Source organism: Scleropages formosus, chromosome 15, assembly GCF_900964775.1.
Source record: "Scleropages formosus chromosome 15, fSclFor1.1, whole genome shotgun sequence".
NCBI classification, from domain to species: domain Eukaryota; kingdom Metazoa; phylum Chordata; class Actinopteri; order Osteoglossiformes; family Osteoglossidae; genus Scleropages; species Scleropages formosus.
In genome coordinates, this window is record NC_041820.1 from 11,633,653 (window position 1) to 11,647,900 (window position 14,248).

The 14,248-nt window shown below is 41.8% G+C and overlaps 1 protein-coding gene across 2 annotated transcripts; it reads left to right on the top strand.

Moving 5' to 3' along the window:
* The first annotated feature begins 2,860 nt into the window (after window positions 1-2,860).
* gpn1 (GPN-loop GTPase 1) lies at window positions 2,861-14,057 on the top strand. 2 transcript variants are annotated; one of them, XM_018757976.2, is made up of 15 exons: window positions 2,861-2,883; window positions 3,361-3,565; window positions 4,407-4,500; window positions 4,611-4,650; window positions 6,540-6,606; window positions 7,117-7,154; window positions 7,264-7,342; window positions 7,653-7,747; window positions 8,249-8,294; window positions 8,817-8,963; window positions 9,410-9,492; window positions 10,948-10,987; window positions 12,055-12,145; window positions 12,433-12,534; window positions 13,274-14,057. In XM_018757976.2, exons 2-15 carry the CDS (start codon window positions 3,383-3,385, stop codon window positions 13,363-13,365), a joined length of 1,197 nt encoding a protein of 398 aa, XP_018613492.1. In that variant the 5' UTR covers window positions 2,861-2,883; window positions 3,361-3,382; the 3' UTR covers window positions 13,366-14,057. The 2 variants fall into 2 exon arrangements, with proteins under 2 accessions (XP_018613492.1, XP_018613411.1); XM_018757895.2 differs by having other exon boundaries at window positions 12,430-12,534; window positions 13,274-14,054.
* Window positions 14,058-14,248: the final 191 nt, after the last annotated feature.

Below are 14,248 nucleotides of genomic sequence, written 5' to 3' on the forward strand. Positions count from 1 at the left end.
AACAAAGTGGCAAGGCCCAGTAAAATCATGTACAGCTTATTTACTTTGTGCAATGACATGATTCTTAGCGATTCATTCCCCATTCCAAAGACATTGCACGGCAAACATGACGGGAAAAATAAAACCTCTGTAAGCAGAAAATGGCACAGCATTTGCATACAGCAAATGATGATGTTATTGTTTTAAAATGAAGACAAAAGCTGTTGCAGAGTGCTGACCGTTCTGACGTGTTCTTCTATGGGTTTTTCCATCTCGGGAACCATTATACCACATAGTGTTACACCGGCTGTGAAAAAGATGCACAAGGAAGGATAATGATATGCACGTATGCATTTAGGTCATGTATGCATACAGTCTATGTATCTATGTTTGTGTGTTCTGCTACCCAAATCAAAATATGACATTAGCATGCCAACAAATATCATCAAACTTATTTAAGGTTTACAGCACAACTGAAGAAGCATGTCAGTAAATAATCAAACACCTCAAATTTCTTGTATTTGGGAAAGTTTTCCAGCTTCGTGGGCAGATGGAAAATCTGGAAGCCACTATATTGATGGCTGAGCTGAAATATTACTCAGCGTATAGAAAGGATGAGCACAAAATTGCTCTCTTTACGAGCCGAACATTTGTCCAGCAGTACAAATATAGATGATCTGTTCCCCACCGCTGGTTTTCCACATAAACCTGAAGTAACAAATCACCCATAAATAATTAAGGAAAAAATAAAGCAAAGAGCCACATTCATTTTTTTTTAGCATTTCTCATTCCCAAAAGCATGTATCAACTGCAAGAAATCAAAGAATTCTGGATTTTTTCCCAGTTGGCCTCCCAGGAGTCATATCAGTGAATATTGTCTTGGCGTCTCACACGCTCCTCAGCTTTCAGTTGAAAACTGACCCCAGAACAGGTTCTACAAACAAATCAGAATGACCGCTTCTTGATCTATAGTTCCTATCTTATATCTATCAAGTCCCACAGGAAAGAGGTAAAACGCGGAATCGCTTCAAAATTTATGGTGACACCTAAAGCACAGAATAATAAATGTGATTTATGTTTTAGTGCTACTTTTAGAGAGTTAGAACTTAAAAGGAAAGCTGCATAATAAAAGAAAAGTCTGGGTTGGAGTATTATTGCACCATATCGTTAATGTCCTGTGAACAGAATTATTATTGTTATACTGTGTGTCTATGATCCATAATTGCTGACCATCTTACAATTTTACAGTACATTGTTATTGTTGCTGATGAACAATCTGTCTGGACTGTGGCAGAGGTGCGCACAGGGGAGGTCAGACAGCCTGCGTTGATGTTCCTCCACAATTGTGGCTTTCGGTGATTCCAAAATTGGGTCCTTTCCAGAAGGCATAGTTCCCCCCATTCTTACATTATTCGCTTAAACTAAAGCCACTGGCAATTGTTGGCACGCAGAATATTTTCCATAGTTTTGGCAGCATCTTTAAAGAAAGGTTTCTCTTTAAATTAGACACATTAAGCAAATTCATCGACATTAAATATATCCAAGTTATAATTTCAAAGTCTTTTTAGAAACCCTTATATTGTAAAAAACTGTTTGTTGCACACATGTTCTTTAGAAATGGCAGTGGACTTGTTTTCACTAATGATGCAAACTTTTTAGCACATGAACTTTTATAAAAAGTTGTTCTTTTGTTAATATTTCATTATTCCTTTAATACACACGGGATTTTTAATTATTTGAAGAATGTAGTCCTCTAACATGCAGGCTACATGCCAGAGGTTGACATGCACCATTAGGATTTCTGTGAATACCGCATAATATGTATAACTGCCCTAGAATTTTCTTTTTTTAAATAATGCAGCCTTAGATTTAAAAAAAAAAAAAAAAAAAAAAAAAAAAAAGTAGTTTTGTTCCAGAATTCTGCATGCCCTATAACTCTTTTGAGTGTGTCCTGCCCTCTAGGGGCACTTTCATTATATGTGTCTGCCTTCGGGGGAGGGGGAGGGGGGGGTTCCTGCCTTGGCCTAGAAGGTCAAAATAGAAGTAATTAATTTTGGTCTGAGACCAATCTCTTTCAGCTTCTAATCAATTACATCTTTGTGTTAACAAAAATTTTTTAAAAAATTAAAAATCTGCAAGCTGGGTTACATTACAGCAAAATTTTCTGTTTTCATCGACCATTGTTCTACAGGGTCGGGGTGGTCCGGAGTCTATTCTGGAGCCATTCATCTAGGCCAGGGGTGTCCAAAGTTTTTTTGGTGAGGGCCAAATACAGAAAAATAAGCAAAGGCCCGGGCCACACACAAGAGGTGACATATTGACACATGATTACTGTGTGTATTTCTAACTCACCTATAATGTGAAGAACATTGCTCTCAGTGGGAGCAGTGATGCTGTCCTTTGGATTGAAGGATGGCTGGGATGTCAGGAGAAAGTTTGGTGGTTGAGACACGAAGGACTTCACAGAAATGGCTATCAGTCATTCTGGATCTCAGTCTGCTTTTGTTCTGATTTAACAGAGAAAATGTTTGTTCACATATGTATGTTGAGCCGAACAGGCTCATCATTCTTTTTGCGTGGCGTCTCATCAGAGGAAACTTGGCATGATCCAAACTCTGATAGAAGTCAGGGAGGGAGAGAAGCTAAATATTAAATATTTAGTAAAAAAGTAAATATTTTTCTTTGCTTAATTTTGTTTAGTGGAGAAGCACCTTTTCTGTGACTGGCTCCATCTAGTGTTGAAACTGAGAAGTGCAACAGAGTTGAGCTCAAGCGCCATGTGCGGGCCATATTCAATTATATTTTCAGAATTTGCTGCGGGCCAATAAAAACTGACCCGCGGGCCGCAGTTGGCCCGCGGGCCGTAGTTTGGACACCCCTGATCTAGGCGCTTCCAAATTAACGGTAAGTTCCACTGATACCACGAATACAGGCACCAAATAACAAAAAAAAATACTTTTCTTGTCGCGTAAAGATCTTCAACCTCAAATTTTTAAAATTAGTTTTTGTAAACACAGAATAAAATATTGAAGTTAAAGGTTTTTCTGGAGTGTAATTAATTTAGTGAGTCAGTAATTTTGACAAAGGTTAATTACGAATATACTCCGAATGATTAAAAAAAGAGTAAAACGTCAGTGTGAAAAGTGTCAACTGAATGAATAAATGTGAGTATGTAGCAGCGTAAATCAACTTGGGTGATTAAGATAACACTACACAGAGTTAATTTGGAGTGGTTTTGGAGAATAACGTCTGCTAAGCAGAGTAAATGTGAAAGCGAAGCCCTATTTGCGACAATAGAAAATTGTTTTACGACAGCGGACGTAAATACGACCGAGACTTAAATCTTACTGTTTTGCGACTGTTGTTGTCGCTTTACGACAGCAGCCGGTTTCCGCCAACAAGCATGGCGGACGCAGCGAGCAGTAGGGCCATGGATGGCGCACCTTTAGTGGGAAACGAGGAGGGTGGCGGAGCCGGAGGCTCGACCCAACCGGAGGGACGAGCAGCAGCGAGCGGCGCGCAGCAGAAACCGCTTTGCCTCATCGTGCTCGGCATGGCGGGCTCCGGGAAAACCACGTTCGTTCAGGTGAGGTGACTGGTCCGTCTGGTGGGTGCGCGTTCCCGCCGCACAACACGGCGCCGGTGGCTGTGCGGGTATCAGACTCAGAGCACAGCACGCGTCCGTTTCACTGCAGAATGGGAATTTAAGGAGCTAATTATTAAGTGTTACGTGTTTCCATGCTCCGCACGGCAGCTGGCAGCTGCACCGGCGTGGAGACTGCTGCTGGCTCGCACTGACTGAGTTATCATTCATTGTTGGCAAACTCAGACCTCTTGGAGTTCTATCAAAAGTATATGAGACCAACAGCAGGTGGCGTGGTGGTTAGGGTTGTCATCTGTCAGTCTGAAGTGAAGGTTTGTTCGAATCCCAGCCCGATTTGCTGCTGTGTAAGAATACTAAGAATACTTTTCGGTATGAACGGGTGAATCGTTGTGCCATTATATTAGTTGATTCCCTGTCAGTTTAAGTCGTAAGAATTATTCAATTAAATGAAACATCTGTGTTACAGCGATAACAGCAATATACACATGAAGGATGTAATGAGCAGTGGCGCTCAGGTCCTTCGCCACTAGGTGTCAGTATGGAGTCACAGTGAACCTGCAGGGTGTTACGGGGATAGTAGGAACATCCAGGTTCGCTGTTACTCCACACTGACACCTAGTGGTGCGGTACCCGAACAACACTGGCAGTTCCTAAAAATGTGTTAGATTATTGAAATGTTACTGAACATTATTGATGTAACTAACAGTGACTACTTGGGCAGAAAGAGCGACAGTCGCACTTCACAGTTTTCTGGCACGGTTTTTACATTTATTTATTTAGCAGACGCTTTCCCGTAAACTGACGAACGTCCCTGTCCTTGCAGCGACTCACGGCCCACCTGTACGCCAAAGAGCGTCCGCCCTATGTGATCAACCTGGACCCGGCTGTCCACGAGGTTCCGTTTCCGGCCAACATCGGTGAGTACCCAACATTTCACACGCAGATGCAAAACAACAGCAGTGTAAATATATGGTAAACTTTTTCGCTGCGTGTCGGGGTATTTGCCTTACTTTGTTTTTCCTTTCAGATATCCGTGACACTGTCAACTACAAGGAAGTCATGAAGCAGTATCCTTTTTTTCGTGAATACATTTACTTTAATATTTAATAGTTTCACAGACTATGATAATGTAAATTATAGTACAGACTATAATTCATATGAAACAAATACAATACAAGCTTTATTGTCACATCATCATCAACATAACATGTAGAGAAGAGTGAAAAATCTTGAGTGCAGCTCCAGAAAGTGCAGTATTAAGAGTATGTCATAAGTTACGTTAAAAACCCAGTGTATATACCAATTGTGTTTGCAGATTATACAACAGAAGAATAAATAAATAAAAAATAAATAATTAAAAAAATAGAGAAATAAAAAACAAACTATCTATATGTATGTACAGAGAATACAGGGAAATAAAACAGCGGATTTGAATTTTAGTCTCAGCCTGCGTATTTAACAGTATAATGGCCTGAGGAAAGAAACTGTCCCCGTCTACCTGAGGGGAGTAGGTGGAACAGTCCGTGACTAGGGTGGCTGGGGTCGTTAATGATCCTTTGTGCCTTCCTCACACACCGCCTGTTGTAGATATCCTGGAGGGAGGGAAGCTCAACCCCCACAATGTGTCTGGCTGTCCTCACCAGCCTCTGGAGAGACCTGCGGTTGAGGCCAGTGCTGTTACCGTACCAGGAGGTGATACAGCCAGTAATGATGCTCTCCACTGCACAGGTATAGAAGGTTTTGAGGATGTTCTGGTTCATCCTCAACTTCCTCAGCCATCTAAGGAAGAAGAGGCGCTGATGGGCCTTCTTCACCACTGCATTAGCGTGAATGGTCCATGTGAGATCCTCGGTGATATGGACACCGAGAAACTTAAAGCTGGTGACCCGCTCCACCGGTGACCCGCTGACGGTGATGGGGGTGTGTTCCCTCTCCTGCCTCCTGAAGTCCACGATGATCTCCTTGGTCTTGGTGGTGTTGAGTAAGAGGTGGTTCTCCTGACACCAATGTGTCAGAGTATGCACCTCCTCCCTGTAGGCCGCCTCATCGCTAACGCAATAATATGATAATTGTAAGGAAGAGGCGCCGGCACAGTCACAAGGGTTGCGAGAAAGGGGGGTTTATTCAGAGCTGTGTGGGTCCACAGATGGGACAGGGGGTAAATGGGGGCAAAGGGAACTGGTAGGTCGTGAGGGCACTCGGAAGGGGGGGGGAGGTGCGTTTGGGGTCGGGGTCGTGTCCTGATTCGCCGATGTCTCGGGGTTGTCTCCGACATCGGCTTCTCAGTCGCTCTCTTTCTCGCTGGCCGGGCTGGAGAAAGAAATAGGGGCATTGATTAAGTTCAGCTGCTGTTGGCCCGTCCCCGGCTCTGCCCCCTTCAGACCACCCCAGCGTGCTACAATAATGTATATTACAGCTCACAATATATGAAATCTAACGATAATAACACGAATAATAAGAAATCATGTCTAACAACAGTCAGGTAAGTTAAAATATGCAGATAAAAATTAATTTGTTTGCTGTATGCAAATGTTCTACTAGTACTCACTCCTGGGGGGTGGCACTTGCCTTGCACTGTTACAGCTTTTGCTTTGAATCCTATTCCTTCTGTAGTACTCTTGATGAAGGTACTTCTAAGTTACTGCAGTGAAGTTGCCCTAGGTAAATATTAGGTAGCATACGAACTCAGCATTATAAGTTTCTTAGGGTAAAGGTGTCAGCTAAATAAAAATAAGTAAATTAAAGCTGTGGGTTCAGAGTTCAAAACTGGTATCATTTCAGATCATTTTGTGTAGAGGAACAATGTATTACTATAAGTCCCACTACTGGTGTGTGTTATCTCAGACTTCTCCGTATTTGCTTAAAGTATGTCTTTTAATTATTTTCTATGGTTGTATGTAATCTTCTGCTTTGTCCGAACCAGTGATTTTTAAAATTCCCCTTAACATGGACACAGATATGGTTTGGGTCCTAATGGAGGAATTGTCACATCTTTGAACCTGTTTGCAACCAGGTTTGACCAGGTAACACAGTTTACTTACATAAAGCTTGCTCATTGTTTGCTTTACCCTTTATGTTTTAGCTTTTTTAAAAAAAATCACTAATTTTAGTTTTAATTCTTTAATTATTTCAATGTTTGGTTGCAGATTGACACTATTTTTTGGTGCAGTACATTGTGTTCCCTGTGTATTTCCCTGTGTGCTTCACTTTTTTCTGCCACTAGATGTCGCTAAATATATATTTTGAAATATACACACATTTCCAAACCGCTTGTCCCATACGGGGTTGCGGGGAACCGGAGCCTAACCCGGCAACACAGGGCGTAGGGCTGGAGGGGGAGGGGACACACCCAGGACGGGACGCCAGTCCGTCACAAGGCACCCCAAGCGGGACTCAAACCCCAGACCCACCAGAGAGGAGGACCCGGTCCAACCTACTGCGCCACCGCGCCCCCTTTTTTGAAATATATATAATATATATTCATCGGTGTTATGCGCGTATAATAATGGATTTCTTTCCTTGTTGTTGTTCAGGTCATGAAATTCATTGAGAAAAAGCAGAGCTATCACCAGTAAGTTCAAGGCAATTTAGCAGTCAGTAGATGACTTTGCTGCATATTGTGATGTGAAGTACACTGCAGGAGGGAGATGATAATGTAACTGACTCCTGTTTTTCTCCAGGTATGTCCTAATTGACACACCAGGGCAAATTGAAGTTTTCACGTGGTCAGCTTCTGGAACCATCATCACTGAAGCTCTGGTATATGAGTGAAATCTCAGTCTTTGCTATTGTATCTGTTCTTCCTTTCCACTTAATTGATTAAGATTAATCATTATGAGATATAATGCGCTACTTTCTGTATTTAACATGCTACGTGGTCTCTGCAGGGTTTGGTGAGGCTCTTCACCATACTGTCCAGAAGCTCTTATTTACACTTCATTGAACTGTTCTAGTCCAGTAATGGAGAGTTAACAAGCAAAATCGGCCCAATCTGTTGGTCAGCCAATGAGTATATTGAGCTAGAATCATGATGACAGTTTTCAGCTGAATATACACTTTTTCTCTCTAGGCATCCTCGTTTCCCTGTGTTGTAGTGTATGTGATGGATACGTCTCGAAGTGTTAACCCTGTGACCTTCATGTCCAATATGCTCTATGCCTGCAGGTCAGTAGTTGTCATTTTTATTCATTAATTGGGCCATATGTCACCTGAAACTTTTGGTTATACAATACCCGCAGCTAATATGACTTTATGTTAATGTTTTGTTATGCATTTATGTTGCTTTGAGTTAACGTTTAAATGTGGGCATCATTGTGCTTCAGCAGTAAGGATGGCATAGGAGCTGATAAATCAGCATCTCACATTGCCTTCATCAGCTGTAGAGACTCGGACTGGAATGTGACAGAGGTTCTCGTCTGATTGTATCTGAAATTTGTCAATTTATTTGCTTTCCAGAGTTGGATTCAGTTTTGTATTAAATTTGGACATTGCCAATTGGATAAATTCTTAAACCGAAAAGGCAGTATAATTAAATTTCTGGAAAATTCACAAGAATGCTGTGCTTCGTGTCAATTTTAAAACCATAAAACCCACTGTAAAAATAGAGGATTTGCAATGGAAGTTTTCTCAATCTTTCTTACCTTGGATGTGTTTGTGTTCCTGCAGCATTCTGTACAAGACCAAGCTCCCCTTCATTGTTATCATGAACAAGGTATTTCTCACTGTTCACTCTACAGCCTGAAACCATGGTAACCCCCCACATTGCAGGAATAAAACTGCTATGTCTGTTTCATTGAGTAAATCAAATGCTGCCTAAATTGTCCCCAACTGCTATCTGTTTAAAGCATATTTTGAGCTATCAGTTGCAGTTAGAGGAATTGAAGGTTGAAGGTTTTTTGTCATTTGATGATTAAGAAGATGTGATTTATTTAAAGGGATGCTGTTGCACAGATGGATAATGAGTCACGTAGTGAGTAAACCTGAATAATTTCAGTCTAGGTACACCTTTCATATTTCTTGATTCATCCTAGGCGAAATTACTGTCAAGCCTAAATATAATTAATACATATGTACATTAATTTGTGCAAGCCAAATTTGAAAAAAACATGTGAAACATGATAATCTTTTTTTTCTTCTGAATTACTGCTGTAGAAAAAAAGGTTTTTGAAATGTTCCTGTTGACTGTTCTAGAAGATGCTCATAAAACCATTGGGTTTTCCACTCGGTATTTCAGACAGACATAATCGATCACAGCTTCGCTGTTGAGTGGATGCAGGATTTTGAAGCATTTCAGGATGCCCTGAACCAGGAGACGTCCTACGTCAGCAACCTGACCCGCTCCATGAGTCTGGTGCTTGATGAGTTCTACAGCAGCCTGCGAGTATGTATTTGAGGGCTTTGCATGAATGTGCTCTAAATAAACAGTAAACTCCATGGATACCTGCTCCTTACACAGCAGCCTGTCAATTTTAAAGGCAGTAATTGTTGTGAGAAGCGGTATTGATGACATTGATTGCAGAGATCTGTGTAGCTGCGCACTCAGCAAGTGTCATGGGAGGAGCAAGTAGTGTGCCTGTTAATGATATGAACTTGTAACCAGAAGGTTGCTGGTTTATGCTTCACAGCTGTTTGAGTTGGAAAAGTACTCTGAATTACCCCAGTAAAATAAACAACTGCTTCAATACTGTGAAGTGCTTAGAATTAAAACATCAGCTGAACAGGAGAGTAATGAAATATTTCTTTTTAAGGACAGTGCTCAGTGTCAGTCTCCCCGTGTGCCCTCTGACACTGGCCTGCAGCACAGTTTCCCTTGTGTGTGTCCTACAGGTGGTGGGGGTGTCAGCGATCACGGGGAGCGGCCTGGATGAGCTGTTTGTCCAGGTCTCTGAAGCCGCAAAGGAGTACGAGACGTAAGTGACAAAGCGCGTGGCTACATTTTTTTAAATACATTTTTCAAGTCCCACTTTCTTGAGCAGCATGCTCCACGATTAATTATTATATTGCTATGTGCACCGTGCTACCTTCTGCCCTGTGGTCCATAGCGCTGTCCATGGTCTGTGGAGACCACCTTCATGTCCTCGGTATGCTGTGCTGGAAAGGGATCTGAGGTGTATGTTCTCAGCTTCCGTTGCGTGTCTAATTAGAAGAGGAATTAGAAAGTTATTTTTAAACAAGCGGCATCCCTTTGGAACGCCGTCCTCGAAATGAACTCGACACACAAAGCATTCACGCACTCGCTAACTCCTCACTGATATGAACGCCGATGACACCCGTGTGTATAATCCCAGAGCCTAGCAGGCAAGGAGGCTAAGCTACCGGAGCTGAGTGTGCCCAGGGAGCAGCTCAATGCAGGGTGCTACTGAGTCAGCGGCCCGTCGCCATAGCGATGGAGCTCCTTTTATAACAACGGTGGCCCTTTTTTCTTCCTCTGTGGCAGCACTTCATCTGTCGTGCAGGCTGTTGGAACATCTGCTACACGATGCTCGCGAGTAAACTTTATTGCATTTCATTGATAAATGCTGATAGGGAACGCAAGCATTTAACTTTGGAGCTGGTTCTCCACATCTCAATACATGGGTCATACTTGATGCCTAAACTTTTATTATACAGGTTTTGAATTCTCTGCACGGTTTTTTTTTTTTTTTTTTTTTTTTGGGTCCCCTTCCCATTTCAAAAGTTTAGTATTTAGTTTCTAAAAACACTGTCGGTGTGCTGATTGGTCTGATCAAAAGTGTCGTCACAGACAGAGTGAAAATGTGCAGATGCTTGTAATGTAATTTTAAACTGTTCTTGCATTAGGCCACACACTGCACACCATTATTTACAAAAATGTGCATACTGTTAGTCTGACTTCCAACATTATGGAAAGCAAGCTGTTAAATCCATGGTGAACTCTTACTTTCCTGGGTAGAAATTTAGTGATCTCTCAGTTTTCTTGATGTGTTGAAGATATTAGTGAAAGGCACAGCTGCATCTTTCTATGCTGAATACAAAACGAAAAGGACAAACACTGATCATACGTAAAAGGACCTAGATTTTTATTTATTTGAAAATATAGTGCATACATGAATGTTTAACCATTGTCAAATGCAAATGTAGACCTATTTAAGTGCTTTAAAGCGCCTTTCTAAGTAATTTCAGAGCATATCTGGAAAATATAATGCAAGTCATTGCATTGAAAGATGAGGTAATGACTTGCTGCTGGGTTAGGGTTAGAGCCCAAATGTTCAACATGTAAGCTTGACTTCTTTGTGTCGATCTGCATTGAATTAAAACACTATAATAATTTTTTTTGTAACCTGATTGCTGCAGTAGTCATTTTTATAATTAAATACTTGTGAAACCATTCACTTTCTTTTATTCAGGGAATATCGTCCTGAATATGAAAGACTTCGCAGAGAGCTGGTAAGTACCAGATTTTTGAGAGCGCTAGTATGTTTAGTTAAAACTCGGTCATTCCCACCTTCACATGAAATTATGCACGCAGTAGTTACTTCTCTAATGTAACCTAAGAAGTGTGGCGGCCACTCATTTCCCACAACCACACATTTTCTTCAGTTCTTCATGTATCCTCTTTGTATGTGTTAAATCTCTCTCGACTTTATTCTCCTGAGTTGCACGTTTTTGTTTTTTTTTTCATTTGAAAGCTGTCAGTATGATACAAATAGGATATGAATAATTCTGCGTTTGTGTGTGTTGTACGTCAAGGTTGCTGCTCAGTATTTCTCTCATTTCACCGTGCATTCTTCGTTACTCGTGCTGGATATTGAATGAATATTCATATTTTTACATAGATAATTAGTGCTAATGGAGTTGTGATTATCAGCTGCAAGTATTTTTTACCTTCGTGAGTGAAATGTCTTGCTGTTACAGGCCAAAAGTGTAAATGTCCTCACCTTGTTACATAATTGGCATTGTTTGTCCATCAAGGATGGGGATGGGAGGGTGCAACACCCTGGATACCTCAGCCACTCGGTACATGAGTACGCCCCACTGACCTGGCTGTTTAGTATCGTCGGCCAGAGGTGTTCTGCTTCTCCATTGAGCTCCAGCTCTCCTGCAATATGCGTAGTGTTTAAAGAAAGCATTTGCTTGGCACAGAATTAATTGGAGGATATCACATCCTGTGCTGTAGGCATCTGTGCAAGCGTGGGTGGACGGCTAAGACTGAAAAGAACTAAATCAGGATGGGGGCGGCGTATTCGCTTCTTTGATTCGTTCTAGTTAATAACAAAATTATTGCACATCGCACATTAGGTTTTCTTATTCTTGATCCTGTTTTGGTTCTCTCTGGGGAAAATCACCTATGCAATACCCAGGTGTGCCACACCTAATTAAGTTTGTGTGATTTTACTAGCCATCACAGTTGCTAAAGCTACAAAACTTATACAAAGTGTTTAAAAATGGCTGATATTAATGTTATTCTAATATCTGAGCATCTGTGTTTGACTGGGTCCCTGAATTTGTTTCAGGCTGAAGCCCAGAACAAGAAACAGCAGGAACAGCTGGAAGCCCTACGGAAGGACATGGGAACTGTTCCCATGGAAACTGGCGCAAAAGCAGGTTAGATTTTTGCAGAGCCACATTGAAGTTTGGTGTCTAAACTCTTAAAAATGATCAATATCCAAAAGAATGTTAGATGGTAAGTTGAGTTGCAGGTCAAAGGCGCTGAGTGGCATTAAACCTGCAACTGCTGAACGAACTACGGTAATAACTATGGGTTTTGCCGAATGACAGCTTTTCATCTGCATACAGAAACTCATCGATTTATTTTTCGTTGATATATTTTTGTTGTCCTAGTTGAATCTCTCCCACTTTCGCCCACGTCATTGCACCCTTTTACCTAGAAGCCTCGGACATTGCTGGACCCAGTGATCTCATATTTTCTCGAGGGATTGCCGATGATGAAGATGAGGAGGTTGACAGCGACACCGATGACATTGACCACAATGGTGGGCATTAGTTTCGGAGAGATGTCCAGCCATTTCTTACGGAGCCTTTGTGCATGAACCATATCCTCATTTTGGGCATGTGGGTCTGCGTCTGCATGTGTTTGTGCATCCGATATGTTGCTCTAAATATTGTTCGTATTGTTCATGTGTAGAGCAGCAGTTCTGGGTCACAGTGCTTGTGGCACATGTTCCAACCATGTGCCTCACCTACCGGTTCAGATGGTTAGTTTGTACAATAACTTATACACAGATCTGTAGTGTAAAAAAAAAAAAAAAAAAAAGAGGAGTCCGATGAAGGATGACCATTTTTTTATTTTTATTTTTAAAAGAATATCAGAAAAGCCCACCACATTTCAGAAGGGAATATCAATTTCAATTTTAGGCTGAGAAAACCTTAAGGTCTTCAACAGGCCTGTAATATGTGACTATCCTCTTAACCTGTACTAGAAGTATGTGAACAGGACCCATAAAGGACACAGATGTAAAAGAGGATGACTTTTTCTAGTCTTGGGATGGGCCCTGCTGTTCTACCTTCAGCAATGTATTTAAAATGATTTGGTTCAGTAACAATCACCAACATGTACTATAAATAGTTAAAAATGTCCAAGTTTAATGAAGTGTGTGGCTTGTCTGCTTTTCCTTGCAGTAGTAGTGATGCCTGTGGTGTTATACACATGCATGTAGCTTCTTTTTATTGTTGAGGACCCTCGACTGACTGGTGCTTCCCCATATCCCACAGTCACAGAGGAGAGCAAGGAGGCCGCAGCCTTCGGTAACTTCCTGAAGGAGCGGAAAACAGCGGTGGACATGCGCAACAGGAAGAATGTGTGAAGGGCAGCTTGAATGTCGCATCCCGTCACACCTTGACCAGGAAGACAGTGACTCTGCAAAGACAGGAGATCAGCTATCAAGCTGCTTGTTGGACTGCCGCTTCTTGATTGTACATATTTATTATTATTTTTATCAGAAGCTTTTTTCAGGTTTGTTCCGAGCCTTCAAGACACTTTGGAAGTAACCTTTCGGTGAATGGGAGCTACAAGTTTTTCCACATGACTGAAGCAGGCTGGTTATTGCACTTATTTAAAAGGAAGTAGTGGTTTCTCTTTTGTCATGATGATGACTTTCCGTCTTCGTCCTTTTCCTGGAGAGGTATAACGACCAAAGGCCACTTTCCTTTCGAAATGCTCTTTTCCGGATAGTATACCCTAAGGGATTATTTTAGATGTATTTTTCCATAAAGGCCATGAATAGCTGTGCTCTCTTACAAGTTTGTGAAATGTAAGAGGTGTATTCTTCTGGAAGAGTGTGTTTTATAACTGGATTGGCCTCGGGCTACCAGTGGAATAAAAGTGCAGAAGCATGTGGTTAAGGCCCTGGCCCAGTGAGTGTGTGAGCAGAGCCTCTTCAGTGTGGGTGCTGCGCTGGCACGGTGATCACGCAGCCGGATGCGCCAGGGCCTGCGCCAGGGCCTACGCCTTGCCTCCGTCTGCGAGTGTCCTCTCACCCGCTGTCCAGAACACACGTTTCCCTCCCTTTCGCTGCATTCATTAATTTCTTGCTGCCTGGCCAGTGGTTCCATCAGGAGCAAGTTACACTTCTAGACATATTGTAGCTGAATATTTGTGTAGTACAACAGTAGCGTAAAGCTCCCCTTTGGCTGCAACAGAAGGGGTTCTTTTTGAAGGTTGTTGGTTTGAATCCTGAATACACGTGT